The sequence below is a fragment of the Trachurus japonicus genome, chromosome 19 (genome assembly GCF_045865225.1).
Source record: "Trachurus japonicus isolate A0001 chromosome 19, Traja_1.0".
NCBI lineage: Eukaryota > Metazoa > Chordata > Actinopteri > Carangiformes > Carangidae > Trachurus > Trachurus japonicus.
This window is the reverse complement of record NC_140925.1, coordinates 6,490,449-6,512,041: the sequence shown is the minus strand read 5'-3', so window position 1 is coordinate 6,512,041 and position 21,593 is coordinate 6,490,449. Positions and strand designations below refer to the sequence as shown.

The 21,593-nt window shown below is 42.2% G+C and overlaps 1 protein-coding gene across 37 annotated transcripts in view; it reads left to right on the top strand.

The window, feature by feature from the left end:
- Positions 1 to 21,593, top strand: part of LOC146967258 (ankyrin-3-like) — a 167,762-nt gene that overhangs the window by 35,666 nt on the left and 110,503 nt on the right. For 30 of the 37 annotated variants that reach the window (XM_085762401.1, XM_085762437.1, XM_085762428.1 and 27 more), the window contains exon 1: positions 14,617 to 14,748. The exons of the other annotated variants lie outside the window; for them this stretch is intronic. In XM_085762401.1, the coding sequence (XP_085618527.1) occupies positions 14,632 to 14,748 (117 nt within the window). In that variant the 5' untranslated portion in view covers positions 14,617 to 14,631. Of the gene's footprint in view, positions 1 to 14,616; positions 14,749 to 21,593 lie in introns of those variants that run through there. 37 annotated transcript variants of the gene reach the window in all.

The following is a 21,593-nucleotide window of genomic DNA, read 5'->3' as shown; positions in this document are numbered from 1 at the left end:
ATTTTTGTAGCAGGACGTTGTGAAAAATCCATGTGACAAATTTAGAAGTCTACACATGCCAGTTAAAGGCTCAATAAACAGAAAAATAACTTTTTTTCCCCCTCCTTTTTTTGGAAAATTAGTAAAAAAAAAAATTAATTGCTGATTAGAGCCTTTCAAATGAGAAGATTTCCTGATTTTATGGCAATAAACTACAACATCTTGCAGTGTGAACTGTTAATTGGATAAAATGAGGCATTTTACAAAGTCACCTTCTGCTCTGTGACATTTTTCCAGTTTTTCCCTAAACTGGAAATAACTGGTTGCAGCCCTAGAGGTATAAGTCAGATAATAGAAATCGACAGATATCAAATATTAAAACACTTAGGGTGAAAACAATTGATCAGTAATCGATTAATCTGTTACTCTCACCCCTCAGGGAGAAAGACCTTTTACAGCTGGAGGTCCTATATCCTCGTTTACAAATTCATTAGCTTCTCTCTCGTCTTTATTCCCTCCTTCATCACACTTCCTCTTCCTTTTTTTCTGCCTCATTTATCTTTTTTCTCATCACCACTGCTTCCATTTTCCTTCCGCTCTCCATTTTTCATTCTTTATTTCTCACCTCTTACTACTCCTCTCTCCTCTCTCCTCCATCCTTTCCTTTCCTCCCCTCCTCCTCCTCCTCTTCCTCCTTCTATCCCCTGCCAGTGGCCACATGCCTGCCTCTTGATGTGTTGCCATGACAGCCTGCCAAGGTGTCATCGCCAGGGTCATTTGCATAGCTCTACTGAGCATGCCCACCAGAGTTAGGTCAGGATACCCGTCCTGAAGAGGCTGCATCCTGTTGAGCTCGAGTATGCTCTTTGTGTGTGTGTGTGTGTGTGTGTGTGTGTGTGTGTGTGTGTGTGTGTGTGTGTGTGTGTGTGTGTGTGTGTGTGTGTGTGTGTGTGTGTGTGTTCATGTTTGTCTGTATGGAAAATACATGCTGTTTGTGCATGGATTATGATGCGCTATCTGTGCCTATAATGGAAAGTTCATGTGTAATTAACCTTTATAATGCCAGTGAGGGTTATCATTCCACATGGATTAAAGTGTAGAGCCTCACAACACACACACACACACACACACACACACACACACACACACACACACACACACACACACACACACACACGAAGAAGCATGTGATGGTTACATTAGGATTTGATGTACGTGTCATGTGCGGCTCAAATCCAGAATAATTTCACATCATCCTTAAGGAGTTTATTTGACGGTCAGTCGTTGTGTGAGTGATGAGTCGAGCTGCTCCAGTGATGTTGAGCCTCAGAAATGCGTTAATGTCGTCTCATCATGTCGACAGGCTGATGAAAAAATTAAAAAATAAATGCTTGAGCTCATGTCCAAAAGTCATGCAACTTATTTCTTAAGTAGAGGGAACATACATTAATAATCAAATAACAATTAGTTCCAAAATCGAATGTGGTTTCCCCTATAGAATATGCAGAAAATATAGTGATAGAATAACTTAAATTTACCATGCATAACTTCTTTTTATTCAAACAACACACCAGAACTAAATGGTCTTCAGTCTGATGTGACATATGAAACAGAAAAACATCAAATTCTTATATTTGATTGAGGAGCAATGTGTTAACTGGAAAAAAAAATCAAAACAGTCTCTAGACCTGGTTAGGTTTAAAAAGAAATTTAAAAAATGTAATTCTTCTGCATAAAACCATTTCTTTTTCAGACATGTTCAATGCCCTAATTAAAATCAAAATGACATTAAGTGTCTTTGCACTTAGACACAAGTCTCACACTAATGTCACACTGAATTGACCTTTATGTGATAAATAGAGAGATTTTATCCTAAAATGCCTTTTTAAATCCACATTGATCCAGACACCATCTTCTCCATCATGTCCATGTTCCTGAAGTTGCTTTTCCCAATGATGTCATCTGAACATCTTACCTCAGGGTTAGGGTTAGAGAACTGTGATGCTGCTTTTTTCTTTTATATAAGATACTGAAATAATTTAGAAATAAAATAAAAAAAATGTTGTGAATTAGTGTGAATTCCTTGGGCGGGGAGTTTAAAATGACTCTTGCTGTGTCTCTGTTGTTGTTCCTTAATGAGATCTATCTGCTGCTGTGGAGGGATGTGAAATGTGAAGGATGTGGTTTGACATGGCCCCGGCGCGGCGAAGGGATACTCTGCTGCTTCGAGTGTGCTATTTGTGGCTCGTGTATCCGGTTGCCTAGGAGACAGCTGGCAGAGCGCCAGCAGGAGACCAAAGTTGACCTCAGACAGGCGGGACGTACGGTTATCCAAAAAATAAAAAAAAATAAACAACCGTGTACCCAAAAACATGCAGGTGTAAACATGAGAGACTCAGTCTGACATCACGTGTAACAACTCAAGTTGTTTCTGTTATCTCTCCCTCTCTCTCTCTCTTCTAGGTAAGTGGCTGTAATGCTCTCTCTACCTCTGACTGTGGTCTCAGCCCCTCACTACACCTCCATTCATCTCCATTCATCTCCATTCATCTCCTGTGAGTGCTGCCTGCTCTCTACTAGCTGATCAGTGTCTCGAACTTTTCTGTTGATAAAAACTTCACTTGTCCAGGAGCTTTTCTGCTGCTTCTGACACCGTCCGTAACCCGATAGTTCAACATTTTGGTAAATTGTCCCATTGCCGTAATCCCTATAGTCATAGCAGTAGGTTTGTTACCTTTAATTGTCGGTGCAAGCTGTTTTTAGAACGGCAGAGCAGAGCCGCAAGCTGCTCAGAGCTACGCTACGGAGGCTCAGAGTTGTTTTTGAGGTAAATACAGAGACTGCTTGCCAAAAAACTGCCCCCGACGGGTACGTGCATCAGCGGTTTTGCATGAATTTACCTCTAAAACAACTCTGTCTGGTAACGTTCTGTTATTATCTCATAGCGTGGTGAATGCGCAGGTCACAACTTGTCCACCAGAGTGTTTTGGAGTTGTTGGATTGTGTATTTGATGAGTTTGATGAGGGAAACCAAGAAATCCCATGAGCCTCTGTAGCGTAGCTCTGAGCAGCTCGCGGCTCTGCTCCGCCATTCTAACACTTCTTCTAAGGGATTAATGGCAATGGGCCGAATTGCCAAAATATTGAACTATCCCTTTAAATGTGTGAGGAAAACTCAGATTTTGTAGTATTATTGTAGGAGCTGCTTTCACTACATACATGGAAATGTGTAACAGCACAATAAATTTAAAAAAAGTGCAGAAAATGTCCAGTTACTTTGTGGCAGATGATGATGATGAGCAGGGGAAGAAAGGGCAGGAAAGATTAAATTAGGATTACACTGAATAGATGATACAGTCCTGGTGTGGATATCTAGAGGAATAATTAGTAGGGATGAGCATTTTCAGTACTTAATTACTTGCAAATTCTGCATATACATACATTTTTACTGTAAAAAAGAAAATGCACAAAGGAGGTCCAGGTCCGACTACCTAGAAACAAGCACTCTTTGTGCTTTCAAGTAGTATTTTCTGTAATATACACATATTTCAGTGTTTCTTTTTTGCCAAAGTATTTCCCGACATCACTTTTCCTCATCACAGCTTCTATGGTGCATGCAGCGCAAACTGAGTCGAACTGTTTTGTAGCCAAAAACCTATGTGCAGAGGTGCACAACTAGTGAAGCTACTCAGATAATGACATCAGCAACAGCTACTTGTCCTCATCCCTTGTGATTAGTGTCAAAAGACGCCCGTTTATTCAGGCTGAGGATGTTTTCTGCTGTAAAGAGCCTCATGCAGCTTCCCTCTGGCTGGTATAATACTACTGGTGTTGGTATGCATAGTGTGGTTTTGTGCTGGTATAATAAGGTTCTTTGACTCAACCCTGGGTCGATCTCTGAGGCGATGTGTCGACGTCGTCTGAGGTAAAAAAAACTCGATGATGCACTCGCCATTAACGCCATGAGTCCGTGTTACAAATGTGCTAAAATGACACCAGAGGGTTCGGCCACTTCGGTGCAGCAGTTATGACGCACATGACCTTTTCCCATTGTGTCCCAGGCTGAATGTGTTGAAGTGCAGGTGAGATGTGTGATTTAAGGTGGTATTATTGAGATGTCCTCCTCTCTCACTCCGACAGTAGCACATAGCGTCGCACACTTGTTTTTTTTCCAGTCCGTCTGCCACACTTATCTCGGCCTGTTATCGTCCTGCAGTCGGCCTCATCTGTCTCCATGGCGATGACACACTAATCTTCACAAGCACCTTCGCTGAGCGGTGCCTCCTTGATTGGTCCTGATGAGATTAAAGGCCAATTAGAGACAATTAGGAGAATATCAGTGTGAGGGGAGGTTGACTTGACTGGAGTTCCTTGTGGTCACATCTTTTTAGTTAAAGTTACTTACTAGCAAAGATCCTCTACTCTGACAAGATGACTCACTACAAGCTGCGCCAATGATATGGAAATGGTTTAGGTACACTTCCTGTCTCCTAAGTGGGTGTGGTCACCTGCGCCTCCACCTTGTGTCGTGAACGTGTGGGATTTATAAAAGTTTTTGATAGAGGACAGTGAGCAATTTATATTTTCTATGATAACATTAAATATTTAAACAGCTAACAGCTAATTTAGCTTCATGAAAATTAAAGTTAGCTCTCGCCAGAGTGTGTTAAAGATGGGTCTTAAACAAAGTTCATTTTCTCCTGATTTGTCCGTCCGAACTTTGCCACTTTAATGTTAAAATATTCAGATGAGATGTGGCTTGTGAAAAATTTGTCCAATATTTACTTCAGCGACTATGGAGCGAAGGAATCGACCATAATCTGGGCTCACGTTCACTTCTCCCATTGGAGTCAATAGACTCAAGACCTGCTGTTAGACTCCCATTAAGAGGCTGGGTGGAGGAGATACCCATGTGACACAAATACAGGAAACTGACTCATTGTGGGTCGTCTTGCTTCTTAACCGTCTTTGCTTCTAGTTTTCAATACCTGTGTAAACACGATATTTACAGATCATCACGCTTTCTTAAAAAGGAACTAAGCAAGTAGTCGCTTTTCCGCTGTTTTGCTAACCCTCCTCCTGGCTATGTGCATTTCTTTACAACAAAGCCGGCGAGAAATCAATCAATAGAGTGGTAGATAACGTTATATATCACATAAGATGTTACAAATGTGTATATTTGTGTAGTCTTATCTGTCATAAACAAGAAAGTATGGGTTACGGGCCGAGTTCATGTTGCGGTGCCACAGAGAGAAACGCTATGTAGAAGGCAGAGAGCCTCCATTCTACCTGTAACATGACATTTATTAAATTGTCACAATTACTCCAAAGCTGTTTAATTAAGGTAAAAATGTAGCATAGTTAAGCTAAAAATCCGGCATAGTTGCTCTTTAAGTTGATATTAAGTATTCATTCATCTTTTAGCTCTGTTTTTGGTCTCCACCAGCTACTTGGTGTCTGTCTGAGGAGTATTGATTTTGAAAATAATTGCTATTCTCCACCTTAATTCAGCAAACTGGCATGCTTTTTGGCCTCCTCCAGCATCATGTCAGTCAGGGAGAAGGTTTTTGGCTAAAGGTCGTGTGAGACGCAGGAGTTTTGGGTTCAGATGTGATCGTTCAGTTCTGCTCTGACATTGGAGCTGCAGCTCTAATGCAGGACGTATGACGGGTCTAGCATTACAGTCCAACCCTCGTGTACTCATCTGTGTTCTTAATGGACGTTTATCTCTTTTTATGGGCTGTCTGTGTCTGGACACGCCACACCCAAACTCCCCCCTGCATCCTAATATGATCAAATCTGGGCCGTCTGATCCTGCAGAGCAGCCGACCTCAACCAGCATCTTCAACAGCCACTTGAGCACAACAGACTGTAGGCTACTCTGCTCTCTGCGTTTCCTTATCTCGTTTTTAAGTCCATTTGCAGAGTCTCTCCCGTGCCGTCAGATATCTGGATTCTGCTTTGTCAATGTGGAGAGAGTGAGAGGGGAAGAAGTAAAGTGTGTGTGTGTGTGTGTGTGTGTGTGTGTGTGTGTGTGTGTGTGTGTGTGTGTGTGTGAGAGAGAGTGACACAGACAGTAAGACTCAGAGTCACAGAGACTATGAGACAGCCAGAGAAGACGGAGGCCATGTGATGTCTAAACAATAAGAGTCCCACTTAGAGTTGACAAGCTGAGAATCCTCCTTGAGGTTTTGCACTGTGAGTATTTATCAGAGCCCGACTTTTTAAACAAATCTTACAATACATATGCATATATTAGGGTTGTGATTATACTGCGTTAATGCAAAATCAATATATTTTTGACACGCACTTATTACGCATTTTGTTATTCTGGCCTTAGGTGCTGCTGTCATGATATCATTTGAGAATATTTTAATGCCTTTTTGAAGGTTTCTGGACAGTATTTGTCATTGATTTTGGTTAATGTATGATTAAGTTGCATTTGCATAAAGCAGCATATTTGTCCAAATAAATGTCCCTTTAAGGTACATTTTGAACAAATAAAAAATGTGTGAACTGACATTAACATTTTTAACTGATTGACAGCCCTAACATATACACATTAACAGACAGGTGACAAATTAGAAACTGTGAATAAATGAGCAAAGACGCACTCCAAGTGTTGAATACTTTCAAAATAAAAGCCTTATAAACATTAAGCCATAGCCCCAGTATTAACTTGGATGTTAGGTGAGCCTTATAATGTTGATATTGTGGGATGGCACGGTCCTATAACAGTGGTTATAGGACTGGTCTGGGGTTGAATCTATGTGTTTTCTCCATGTAGTCCAAAGACATGCAGTAGGTTAACACCTGTCCACTGTCCGCTGGGATCGGCTCCAGCCTCCTGTGATAGGTCACACACCAACACAGGGTGAGGGGGTGGGGGAGTGGGGGGGACCAGTGTGTCCTGTTCTCAGTGATAAAGCTCAACAATCAGCAGGTTCACTGGTGTTTGGACAAGATAAGGAGTTAAAAAAAACAAAAAAAAACAACCTCAAAGACACTCAGAAATAAATCACTACAGTTCAGTTTATTGATGACAGTGCACCACCACCACCACCACCACTGACTCACTGTTTTTATCCTGCACTGATCTTTAAAAATCCTTCTTTCTTAAAGGGATAGTTCAACATTTTGGCAAATTGGCCCATTGCCATAATCCCTATAGTCATAGCAGTACTGTAGGTTCGTTACCTTTATTTATTAGTTTTTAAGGTAAATTCATGCAAAACAGCTGATGCGCGTTCCCTTCAGAGACAGTTTTTCGGAGAGCAGTCTCTGAATTTACCTCTAAAACAACTCTGTCTTGTAACGTTTTGTTATTATCTCATAGCGTGGTGAATGTGCAGGTCACAACTTGTCCGCCAGAGCGTTTTGGAGTTGTTGGATTGTGTATTTGATGAGTTTGATGAGGGAAACCAAGAAATCCCATTAGCCTCCGTAGCGTAGCTCTGAGCAGCTTGCGGCTCTGCTCTGCCGTTCAAAAGATAGCTTGCACCTACAATTAAAGGTAACAAACCTACTGCTATGACTATAGGGATTATGGCAATGGGCCAATTTGCCAAAATGTTGAACTATCCCTTTAAGCTACACTGAGGAAAACCTGCTGTAATGAAGTGAGATCGGTTTTATTTGCCTCCACTATCACAAAGCTATAGGCTTTCTGGGTATTGAAGTCCATTTTCAGTGTTGATGGGATCTTAATTTGCGTCTGATTGGATGCACTTTCCTGTTGAATCAGGATATTGCGGCGGGGCGGCGGGGGGGAACATGATGCAGGGTATCAGTTAGAAATTGAATCGACAAGATGAAATGTTGTTTTTAACCGCGCTGAGCTCCAAATGGATGAAGAGCGAGTCCCCACAACTCTGTGAAAGTAATCCCAGGAGGAGGCGCACTCTAATGGAACAGCAAATTATGCGATGCTAATGTCCCGACGTTGTAGTCCTCACCCACCTGGTGCTCTGTGCACGGTGAAGCTAATTCCAAGAATAACTTTGATCCATGTTCAGTGCGTAAACACTTGCCTTGTCTGTGGATCTCTATGGCAACATAAGTTTGTGTGCGTGTGTATATGTATGTGTGAATGATGTCAGTCCATGGGGGGGGGGGAGTGTCCCGGTTTAGTTGGGGATGTTTGGTTTAATTAGACCAGAGGATCCAGAGGTTCAGTGGAGCAGCATGCTAACATGATTAGCTACAGGAAATCACATGCACACAACAGAACCAGAGGTATTTTGGAGAAATTAGAGAAGAGCTTGTTTTTAGCACCTGTTTTTAAAAAAAAAGTGTCATGTAGCCTAATATAAATATAATAGAGACCACGTGCAGCACCAAGCTACAGCTGCAAAATGAGGGTCAATTAATTAACTGAGCATCAAAAAAACAATTTGCCACCTTTTAATTTGTCCATATACACACATTTGGTAACACTTTATAATAAGTACACACTATTAAGCTTTAGTTAAGCATAAAATACTGAATTGATCATTTATAACACATTAATACTCATTAGTATGTAGTTTATAAACACAGTTAAAAATGTTTTACTCATCATTGAGCACTAACTGTATTATAAACTACATACTAATGAGGATTCATGTGTTATAAATGAAGAATTCGGTATTTATTAATGCTTAACTAATGCTTAATAGTGCATACTTATTATAAAGTGTTACCCACAGATTTTAGACATTTTAAAGCAAAAGCATGTTTATTTAATGTCCCGTGCCCCCTTGCTCATTCTTATTTTACTAATTTAAATTTCTATAAAAGAGCAATATACTGCCAGAGGAATCATGCATATTCAAGTCTGATGTAAATAACAAAGAAAACTGGTGAAAAAATGAAGACAAGGAAGTTAAAAAAAACAAAGCAAAACAAAAAACACATTTCCTAAAGATAAAGATTTCCAAACTTTGACACCAGAAAAGATGACAGAGCTTCCCTGTTTTCCAAATATCCTCTGATGTTTAAAATACACTTAGACCTTTACCTTTAAGTTTATCTTGTGAAGCGAGTAAAAAGAAGCTGTGGGTCCCTCGTTTCCCTCTGTGTGATGCTGCCACCTCATGGTCAGAAATATAACTTCATCTACAGTTCTGTTTGTTAAGAGCGTGTATGAAGGTTCCAATGACACACAAAATCACACACACTTCACTCACAGCTTCCAAATCAATCTCTCTCTATTTACTATTTACAAAAGAACTCTAACATTAATTTGTACTGTATTAGCACCTTCATCATATACAGAAAAAAAAGGCTTTTCAACACTTGAACTGTGATGTGAGGCTGTGAGTCTCCTGTTCCTCCACTAGAGGGAGCCAGACACAAACAACTGAAATCACTTATTCTGTGTTTGAAAAGACAGAATGAGTTAATTTTCTGCTTTTTTGTTTGTTTTTGATCATTATAATCACCAATATTGTACATTTTCTCTACTCACTCTGCTGTGAACTGCTTTGTCATTCACCTCTCATCACATTTACACCTCAGCCAAGTCATTTATTTAGTTACTGGCAGAAAGACTGGCCTCTCCTCCTGGTGGATAAATAACATATTGTCTCATTTGGTGCCCGTTTTATTATCTTGTGCCTACTTTTATTTTTGGTTTCTTCCAGACTTTTCTGTGTGATTGCAAATAGTGACTGTGGAATTTCACCTTCATCTTCTGTGATAGAAACTTAAAGATCTTTATGTTTTTGGATGGTTCACAATGGAAGCCAAATAAGCATGATGGGGGTCAAATTGCATTCTAGGAAGTCTTGGTTGTTGTTTTCCATAAGCCAAGTAATTGATCGATCATAAAAGTAATTGGCAGAGTAATCGATAATCCTTTTACGGCCCCTCCCTGAACCATTAGACTCAAACGTTTTGGATTTGTGCCTCATGAGAGAGTGTGTGCACAGTTTGTGTGTGTGATTATGAGTGAATATTCAACAAACAGATGTTAAATATTTGCAGCTCGGTTTTTTGTGACACATAAAAGCGATTTATTGTAGGTATCAGCTTGGGCTCAGGGACATTTTCAGACATTTTATGACAACCAATCACTAAAATGCAGTAATCCATAGTTAAAATTGCTCCAATCCGACTTACTTTTAGTGTTTTTTGTAAACATTTATGCTGTTATACTGTGTACATGGGGTATTATGTGAAATAATTACCCCTCCAGGTCATACCTACTGCGATATTGCGCTCTACCCTGTGGAGACCGGTAGCACACACGCTTGATGAGCTGCAGTTTCATGGTCGTGTGCACTCAGCAGTTTGCTGCAGGCGGCGGTTAGCATTAGCCGTGGTCACATCAGCAGCACAGGGACAGAAAGATTGATAAAGGAAGGAAAAACAGAGCTGTGATGGAAGAATGGAGGAAAATGAGAAAGTAAACAAAGAAGTAATGTGACTGAGTGGCTTCTCTGCTGCTGCTGAGTCTGACCCACATCCACAGACCAGACGTTTCTCCTGAGCTGGCTGCTTCTTAGAGCAGGGAGGATGTGAAGTGAAATGAAAATGAAAGTATAATCATATCACTGCAGAGACGGCAGTCCAAACTTTAAACCTTTAGACATCGTCGTCTTTTGTTGAAGGCTGGTTTTTAAATTTCTTGATCCGTGTAGAGAGAAATCACCTGCTGGTAATTCGAAGGCCTTTAAGGAGCCGGTTGGTACATCCACTTCATAAGCTTCTCTTACAGATGGAGATAATGAGGGGATTAGGCTAATAAATGCTATCTGAAGCCCGTGTCTGACAGATGACTTATTACTGGTGCAGTAACTGAGGTCTGCTCTGTGATTAGCCTCAGATGTAGGGTGGCCTGGAAATTAGTGCTTAATTTCACTTTATGTTTGAGCATGTGTCAGAATAAACACCTAAAGATCATGGATGAAAGATGTGACTGCAGGCGCCAAGACAACCTGTTTAAAAACATAACGATTATTGACTTAAACCTCGCATCTCGTTGGTATTTTGGACCTTTTTTCATCGACCTATTACTACTGTATGTCTCCTACCAAAAAACTAGCAAACAAGTAAGCAGGCAGCAAACTGGTGGCAGTTTGAGTGGTGGGAGCAGCACGCCCAAAGCAATAAGTCTCATTAGCGTCCGATCGAGGTATAAACATGCAACTGCATTATCTGGGCGACTTTGAGAAACTTGATTTAGTGCAGTTTCAGTCAGACTAGCATGTTTCCATGTACAGTATTTGAAAAGCCCAGGTTTAGTTGGACTAACACCTCTGATGATGGTGACGGGACGATCCATGATGCATGATGTGATGTTGTCAAAGCCTTGCAGGTTTGAATGAACCACATCAGACTGTTAATCTGTGGTGTTACCTCTGAGTTTCTGAAGGAGTTTAGAGTTGGCTGCTCTGTCTATAAGGGACTCATTTTTATACTATTTATATAAACAACATACTCGTATAATATATGGGACGTGGAGCCGAGGCTTTGGCTCACTCGCTTGTCAATTAGTTCTGAATTATGCATAGTGTTGTTAACCAATAAAAAGCCTTAAATCAACTTAAATAGTGAGTTATATACAAGGTCGGCCCCTGCATTGTTGTTATGATGGAGGAAATGAGCTGAAGAGATCTGTAAATATGTTAATTCTTCATCACTTCATCTTCTTTGGGAGATTTACTCACTCAGACTCCCTCCACAACGGAGAGTATACTACTATACAGTCTTGTTTACATTAAATCCTGCAGTTAATGCCATTCAAGTCAGGCCCAAGTTCATTCACTCTCACTGGCTCGTATCCAGAGGGAAAATATCTGGGGCACACGCCTGTCTGTTCCACTTAAAGGTTATGTAAATATAACACATACAGTAAAACATGTGATATCCCCATAGACTGCACTTGTAGCCTATACATCATCCTCCGGCAAACTGCACACGTGAAATCGCACATGTCAGGAAATCTCACAGGTCAAACTAAGGAACAGGCTCTTCTGCTTTAAGGAAACACAAAACAAGAGGTGGTGATAGTAATCATTAAATGCAGGTTGTTTGTGTTGAGACGCCTCCTCCTCCTGCTCCTTTTGTTATTGTCGTTTTGTGGGCGAGACGTCTTTACCCCCGCTGCCAGTGATAGCTCTCTCTTTCTTCCCTGGCAGCCAATAGGAAGCTTGATCTGCGGTCACATGGGCTTCAGTCCCACCCACCCCTCTCTCCTGTATATTGTTAATATTCAAAGACTGCAGTGTACAGACATAAGCTCATACCAACACTCGTCCCACACATGCACACACACACACACACACACACACACACACACACACTGATGCACAGGTAACAAGTCCTGTACATCTACAAATATCTACAACCATTTTATATGTATTTTCTTCTCATACAACAAATGAATGCATACAGCTGATGTTTTTCCTCGAAAGCAGCTAATTGCAGTGAAATCCTAATGGCCTCCCCCTGAGTCCTGATTCCCCCACATCTGTATCAATTCATCATGAATAATACATCAGTTTCTTAATAATTGATCCTCAGCAGCCAGAGTGTATACCTCCTCTAGTTTCTCTTGTCCTAAACTCGACTCAAATGTTTGTGGTTTTTCCCCAGAATCATTATTTTGGATTAAAACGTTTACACATAACACAGTATTGTCTTACTTACTTGTCTGTAACATTGTCACTATCAATGGCAATAGAGAAATATTCAGAAGCATCTCAAATGTCATATAATTGGTTATTTCAATTATGTTGTAGTATCTGTAAGTTGAACTCTAAGGGACTCATTTATATTGTATAATATCAAAACACCTGATTCAATAAGAAACTCCACAAAATCTGATCCAAAAGATGATATATTTGTAGTTTAATTAGGACTAAAACCATCTTTGAGAGTTCAACATCTCCTCTCAGCTTCTCTCTGTTGCTCTAGTAACAATAAGTCAGTGTCAGCCTATCAGAGGAGAGGAGCCTGTCAAACTCTCTTCTGATTGGCTGACTGTTTTCCTGAGTGACCCAATAAAAAAAAGGAGCAGATTTCAGGTTAAACATTTACTGTAAAGAAATCAAATCATTTAAAGAAATCAAATCCTGCAAGTGTTGGATGGTGGTCTGGGGGCTTGTTGTAAACGACTGCTTTGTTGTGACATCACAAAGTGACAGGAAGTCCTGACGGCTGGTTTTAAGGCTCAGTTTCTGAATACAGGCTGTGTGCGTTTCTATGTGGACTGAAGCTTTGATACTTTCACAGTGTTAATATAGAACCTAGAGCTGCTTTATAATCACACTACACATGGACATCTACCTTTTATACTGTATGGAGCTTTAATACGAACGTCTACCTTTATACTGTATGAAGCTTTAATAAGAAGGAAGAGCAACAGAATAATACAGGAGGTATTTATATTTACATGTGCAGAAAAAGGGTAAAATTCAAGATGGTTAGCACTCAAACAAACAAAGCCTAATTAAAAGCTGTGATATCAGCTTGCTTGTTTTGGTGTGACTGTGACAAAAAAGGAAAAAAACAAACAGTAGGGATGGAAATAATGAGGAGGCTGAGTGAACTATAAGTTTCATAACAGGAGCATCATGGCTGCACACCTCCTGCACCGAGCGCCCAGCGTGTCTGTGGACTGTGTGTTCCCTGTGAGCCGCCTCATCCTCCCTTTCTCTCTTTATCTCTCAGCCATAGCCAGCTGGTGCTGAGCAGAGGTATTCATCCATCCCTACTCCCTCCTTTTTTCTTTTTTCTTTTTTTTTATTTGCTCCTGCTGTCCTAGCTGCTCTCACCCCTCCCTCCTTCTTTCCTTCCCTCCTCCTCCTCCTCCTCCTCCTCCTCCTATCTCAGCCTCCTTTCCACTGTCATTTCCCTGCTGTTCATATGTCCCGGTGAGACGTCACGGACGATGTGTGCATGTGTGTATATGTGAGTGTGTGTGTGAGTGTGTGTATACACTAGGGGATGGCTCAGTGCTCAGGTGCAGGCAGCCGGCTCTGGGAACCAGTCAAGCAGGCAGCAGGACCAGTCTATTTACCCAGCCAGCAGAGCTCTCTGCTGGGTTAGGGGCTGCAGCTTGAGCCCCTTCTTTTTTTTTTAGATCTCCAACCCTGGAGCTCTATTATAACCACTATTATCCCTGTGACTGAGCTGTTTTTATACATTATTCTTAAACAAGAGGACAATTTCTCCAGACTGTGGATCATATGAATACAGTGCTTTGTTTTTTTTTCTATCTGCTATCACTGGCACTTATTTTGCACTTTGAGCACTGAGCAGAAGAAGCAGCTGTGTCTTCTCAGCGTTGGATCTTTGGGGAGGTGAAACGAGAAGGAGCATGTCCTGTCTGCGTCCTGCTGCCCCAACCTGGACCTTTACATCCGCACAGTGGAGTGGATAGCTGGAACAAAAGAAAGGGGGGGAAGTCTTGAAAAACGAGTAGAGGGAAAATCCTTCCCCTCGCACACCTGTGAGGGCTCCCTTTTCTGACAAAAGCACCGCCGCCGCTGCCGCTGAGGAGGAAGAGGAGGAGGAGAGAGCACAAAAAGAGAGATAATTAGGAGCTAGAAGAGGAAGAAGAAGAGAGGGGAAGACTTTTGAGTCCATCCCTCCATTCATCCCTTCTTCACCTGTGAGGATTAATTGGACTGGAGCAGCAGCAGCAGCAGCAGCAGCAGCAGCAGCATGGCGCACGCTGCCTCGCAGCTGAAGAAAAAGGCGGACGAGAACCTCAACGCTGTCGAGGACGAGAAGGAGAAGAAGAGGGCGAAGAAGCGCGCGGGCCGCGAAGCCAAGAAAAAGGTAGAGAGGAGACGAGAAAAAGCTTGGGGTGGAGGAGGAAGCAGAGGCGTTGGGGTGGAGGAGGAGGAGGAGGAGGGTGAGGAGTTAGTATCTATGGGAAGGAAGGAAGGAAGGCAGGTGATGGAGGAAAAGTGGGAAAGTAACGCAGGAATAGAGTGGACACCAGAGAGAAAGAGGCATCTAGGGGGTTCTTTTGTCATGATGCAGCCTCCACACACACACACACACGCTGTTTTAGACATGCACACACACACACACACACACACACACACGCTGTTTTAGACATGCACATACACACACACACACACCCATTGCAGCGGGATAAGAGGGGTGGTCCCTGTGGGAATACTGAGGGTGAGGGGTGGGTGGGTGAAAGAGACAGAGAAAGATGGATGGTCGGGGGAAAGAAAAGAAAAGATAACAGGATTCAGCCGCGCAGGATAGAGAGAGAGAGAGAGAGAGAGACGGGTGTTTGAGGCTGCGCTGTGGCTATTAATATGTTGTGTGTGTCTGTGTGTGTGTGTGTGTGTTAGAGGCAGAAATGTTCACATATACTGAGTTATAAAGAAAATGCGTCTTGATCAAACAAACACGCACACTTTTTTGGGTTTTTTGGTTTCATTATATACAGAAATCTGGGTTGTGTGTGTGTGTTTGTGTGTCTCCATGTGAACTTTCTTGTCTTCCTTCATGCCAACACATCTCCCTCTGCTGAAATTCATGTGTGTGTGTGTGTGTTTGTGTGTGTTTGTGCGTTGCGAATCGATGGACGTTTTTGGCGTTAGAGGTGTTTGAATCCGGGAGGGAGGAGGAGGAAGCATCAGCAGCAGTCAGTCAGTCACACCCTGCGGTTACTGTAGGTGTGGGCTGTTTTTATGCATGTGTGTGTGTGTCTATATGTCTATGTGTGTTGCTGTGCAAGGACAAAGTTAAGACACACACACACACATACACACACATGCATGAGCTGATCAATAGGTCTGACTTCAGATCAATAACCGTCGTCACTGCACTGACGGCTTCATTTGGCAGAAATATAAACATGTTCATCAGCCGACACGAAGCGTTTGAACAACTTTGTGTGTTTTTTATTTGTCGAACTGAGACCGAGCCTCGACTTAAAATCATCTGTTTCTCTGCGTGTGTGTGTGTGCAGTACATTTGTGTGTTTGTTCGTGTGTGTGTGTGTGTGTGTGTGTGTGTGTGTGTGTGTTACTGCTGACCAGCCCGAGGCCATCATTAGCTGAGGGTTAGCCACCTGTCACAAAGAGTCAATAGCGATGACCTCATTTGCATCAAGGTCAAAATGGATAGAGACGTGACTTCCTGTGTTTGACCACAAAAACCCAAACCAAGTATTTTTATTTATTTAGTGGTGGAAAGTAACTAAGTATATTTTCTCAGTTACTGCCCTGAACTGAGTTACTTTACCTGATTTTTTTTTTTCCATTTTGTGTTACTTTATATTGCTGCTCCACATTTCAGACAGAAATATTGGTTACTTTCATTTAACCTCCAAAGAGAATAAGATTTGACATCATATGATTTGTTTTGTGTAGATGCCTGTAAAGTGCGAGCAGCTACATCAGTGGGTGATTTCCTCCGTAAAGTTAGACTGTATACCGAACAGGCTTTTTGAGGCCTTTGCAGGAAGTTGTCTATTCCCTGACTCTCTTTCTCTACTGGAACTACTTTATCATTAAAGGCATAATATTAATTTGAAAATGAATTATTCGAGTGTCAATGAAGTAAAATTGACATAATTCAAAATGACCATTATAGAAAAATCTGAAAAATCAATGCTAGTTTTTTGTTGGTAAACTTTTAGACGCTTCCATGATTGGAAGTTTCCCATTGACTAATGTCCTGTAACTTTCCCCGGGTAAAGTCTCTCCTGCTGGATTATTGTTAATTTTCCTGCAGCTCGGCCCAGATCGTCCGTCCGTTGGTTGTAAATTCTCTTGAGCTTCTCCGTGTTGTTGATTATTGTCGACTGCAAACCTCAACCAAATTACAGTGGAGCAAAAGCTGGTACGCTTTGACCCATTTGCAACAGCCATGGAAAAAAAAAAACCTTGAACCTAGAGGAAGTTAAAAGCTTGTGGAGGTAAAACTTCCTCTGGTGGAAAACCCAGGTCGGGGATCTGACCTGCTCTGTTTCTCCGATCTGTTTTGACCTAAACGACCATAGATACCCTCTGTTGTCATGATTACAGCAGTTGTGGAACAGTCGTGGATAAAATTAAACGACGGAAACAAAGCAGCGGTCTCCTGTGTTTTTCGTCGACCCGTCGGTGGCTTTTGTCGCTCGTTAGTCTTGTTGGTCACCTGACTTCCTTCCCTTCCTCCTAAGGGCCCGTCGTAATTACCGCTGCGACCTGGGGGCCGCCTAACAATAACACAAAACTACGGGGACGTAATAAGCTGCTTGCTCAGTCGACCTATGGGCTCGTTTCCTCTGCACGAGGAGGACGGTCTCATTTACCAACACATATCTCCTCGTGGTTTCTTTTAATACTTTCAAGGTTTTGCACTGCTGTAATGTCACACCACTCAGTCACTGATACGAAAGACCCTTAGTATTAAAACCGAGCTGGTTTAAGGCTTTTGAATGAACACAATGGGTCATTTCCCTGATGTCTCCTGCATCAGGATTTTAAAACTGGTGGTTAAATGTAATTAACCGTATTCATTTTATATAAAAGCAACTAAATCTCAACAGAAACGACTATTAATCCTCCTCTCCATCTTAAATTCTTTGAGCGTCGAACAGGAAAGATCACGTCTCTGTGTAGAACAGCCCACAGCGTGTACCAACGCAGCGGCTAATGATCTGTAAAGAAATCTGCTGCACAGCGACGTCCTCTCGTCTCAGCGCTGAGAGAGAAAAAAATCCAACTTCTTCTTTTGAGTTTTGACATTGAGGAATCAGAGTAGCACGAATGTAATAGACCAGTAACGGAGGCGCGTGCTCCTCCGACCTCGACGATCACAGTGTTTATGATGACAGGGCAACAGGTGAGGAGAAACGTGCTGCTGTAGTAAGGTGTGTGTGTGTGTGTGTGTGTGTGTATAGGGGTGGCATCATCAGCAGTTTCCCGGCGTTGGTAGCGTAATGTTGTAAGAGGGGATATCAGCTCTCCTGGCCTCATGGCTCAAGGTAAATCTATAACGCTGTCTGCTCAGAGCCACTTCTTGGCACCAGGGTCTAAAAAAAAAGAAAAGAAAATTCCTCTCCCTCCTCGGATCACGTCGCCTCAATTACCTTTCTTTTTCTTTTTCTCGCCTCACCTCACCTCACCTCATGCCACCTCCCTCCCTCTCTCTGTCTTTCTCTCTCTATACCTGACTCTGCTTCTTCTAGACAGAGTACTACGCTACTGTAGATATCAATGTCGACGCCAAAGACTCCACATTTATTTTACAATTCTCACTCTCTCTGAAAGGGATAGTTCAACATTTTGGCAAATTGGCCCATTGCCATAATCCCTATAGTCATAGCAGTAGGTTTGTTACCTTTAATTGTTGGTGCAAGCTATTTTTAGAACGGAGGAGCAGAGCCGTGAGCTGCTCAGAGCTACGCTACAGAGGCTAATGGGATTTCTGTTGAACTATACCTTTAAAGGAAGCACACTGATTTGATTTGTCGACACGGGAAGATCAAGGTCAGTCTCACCTAGATGTTAGCAGCGTAGCTTAGCATAAAGACTGGAGGTATATGGAAACAGTTAGCATGACCCCTGCACCTTTTAAACAGTGTTTTTTTTCCTCTCCCCCCTAGTGGGCTGTGAAGGTACTGCAAGAGTTTTATTTACAATAAGTAGTTTAATTCTTTGTTTGTGAGTTTAAAATCTATATAGTCACACATTTATATTAAAAAGTAATCAGAGCTGATGATGGTGGTTAAATATGAGGGCATTCTTCATGAATCTGGACTTTATTGTCTCAGTGTTTCTTTCCCTGAATGAATAAATGATCATGCACATTCCTGGACTTGAGTTTTAGTGAAATGTAGAAGTGAAAGCTGTGATATTTGGATCTTGCTCCATCATGCACACAGACTGTGGTGTTTGCTTTTTGATTGATTTTAGTAATGCATCCAGTGTTGTGTACACTACAGCACCGCTGCGTTGATGGCTCTTACAGGAAGCTGAAAAACAAAAAGCCGTGCATTAGGAGCACCACGGAGCCCAGCTGCCATTAGAGCTACATTAGCTACACGCTTCAAATAAACACGCTGTTGAGCCACGACTTTAAAGCTAAAACCAGTTGTCCCGTCATGGTGATGATGACTGACTTCTTCTTTATGTCTCAGTGTGTTGGCGACGGGGCCGTTGGAGCTTAAAGGGCTTAAAGGCTGATAATCTTGGCCGCTAAAACCACATATCAGTCTTTAATGTCCAATGCATGCTGGGAAATTATCTTCTTTTCCTGTACTCGAAGCATCATTCATCATCCATGTGGAAAACTTACAACCACGATTATTGATATTCGTGCAGAAAGCTGTGAGAGTCTGAGGGGCTTTGACCTTCCACGGCCGAGGAAGACGGCGATGTTGGGGCTGAAATTGGCAAAAATCAGTGTGTGTGTGTGTGTGTGTGTGTGTGTATCCAAATGGGCCCCAAGACGTTAGAAGTGTAATGAAAACACTACTCACTCTCTCAGAGCTGTTGGCATCACTTCCCCTTCGCCCACTCCTTTCCTTTTATCTTTTCGGACCTCATGCTTTTAGTGATGGCGCGACTCCAGACGGCGGCTTCTCCTGACCTCCAGTCTGTCCTTTGTCTCCAACAGCACACACACACACACACACACACACACACACACACACACACACACAGGTGCACAATCACGACATGAATGGAAGTAACTTTGTTAATTTTTGATTTAATTCAGAAAAACTAGACCCAGTGTTTTTATTAAAGGGATAGTTCAACATTTTGGCAAATTGGCCCATTGCCATAATCGCTATAGTCATAGTAATTTATTGTCGGTGCAAGCTATTTTTAGAACGGCGGAGCAGAGCCGCGAGCTGCTCAGAACTACAATACGGAGGCTAATGGGATTTCTTGGTTTCCCTCATCAAACTCATCAAATACACAATCCAACAACTCCAAAACGCTCTGGTGGACAAGTTGTGACCTGCACATTCACCACGCTATGAGATAATAACAGAACGTTACCAGACAGAGTTGTTTTAGAGGTAAATTCATGCAAAACCGCTGATGCGCGTTCCCGTCGGGGGCAGTTTTTCATCAAGCAGTCTCTGCATTTACCTTTAAAACAACTCTGTAGCGTGGTGAATGTGCAGGTCACAACTTGTCCACCAGAGTGTTTTGGAGTTGTTGGATTGTGTATTTGATGAGTTTGATGAGGGAAACCAAGAAATCCCATTAGCCTCCGTAGCGTAGCTCTGAGCAGCTGGCGGCTCTGCTCCGCCGTTCTAAAAATAGCTTGTACCGACAAATAAAGGTAACGAACCTACTGCTAAGACTATAGCGATTATGGCAATGGGCCAATTTGCCAAAATGTTGAACAATTCCTTTGACTACTTTACAGAAACTGTGCCCTCTCTCTAACCTTTACCGACGTGCTCTCGAAGCCTGAAACGAACCACAGACTCACAGTCGGGTTGCGAACTCTTGTCTCTGATGTGAGAAACACTTTGCACACCCGACGCCCCCCCTCTCTCCACCTCCTCCCCCTCCTCCATACAACTCGACGTGATTAAAAAAGTGTCTTGTTGTTTTGTCACCACAGAATAATGAGGACACGGTTTCACGTGGAGGTTTCCCCTCTCCGAACCGTATCCTGCACCCAGGTCGGTCGTATATGAAGCCTGTCTGACATGTCTCTTACTCTGAAGGGAAAGGAGAATCGTTGAGTGGAGGGGAGGGGAGGAGGGGAGGGAGTTTTGGGGGGCGCAGTCGCTGCTGCTGCTTCTTCTTTTTCTTCCTCTGAGGTTTATTTTTGGGAAAGGACTCGATTCTGGCAGTTTTCAGCTATAGAGCCTCCTCCTCCTCTCTGCCCCTCCACCCCCCACCCTCCATCCTATCTCTTTTTATCTTTTTTTTGTCCCCCCCCCACTCCTCCTCCCTTCACATGCCTCCCTCCCTCCTGCATCTCTGTCAGCTGGCAGAAGGCTGTATTGTTCTGCCACACTTCTGCTTCTGGGACTGGGGGTGGTGGTGGGGCTACACACACACAGACTCTCTCTCTCTCTCTCTCTCTCTCTCTCTCTCTCTCTCTCTCTCTCTCTCTCTCTCTCTCTCTCTCTCTCTCTCTCTCACACACACACACACAGAGGTCCCCTGAGACCAGCCATTGTACCATATTAATCCCCCGACACGTATTTAAGCCAAGATTCATATTTGCAGCCCGATCGTTGTGAGTGTCTCTTTGTCTTCGTCCTCTGCTGCCCGTTAAAATATTCACCCCTTTACATTTCACTCTTTTTTCTCTATAAATAGACTTGATATTTGCATACAGCGTGTATATTAGTAATGGAAGAGGATGATACTGTGTGTGTTTGGAGGGGGAAAAACTGAATTTTATCTGAATTTATTTTGCGAATTTTTTGAAAAAACTGTTAAAAATAAGAATTGACTTGTGCAGTAGTTCAGAAAACTTCAACTCTGAGGTCAACAATAACAAACAGATGCTTTACATTTATATGATTATTAATAAATAACATTCAGGGCTAGTTTTTGTAATGTTTTGATTGATTTTAAAATTATTATTTATAATAATACTTTGTCCACATTGATGCATGCTGTGATTAACTAATGCAAGAAAACATGCAACAACTAACAATTCATTTTTAACGCAAAACATCTTGAAGATTT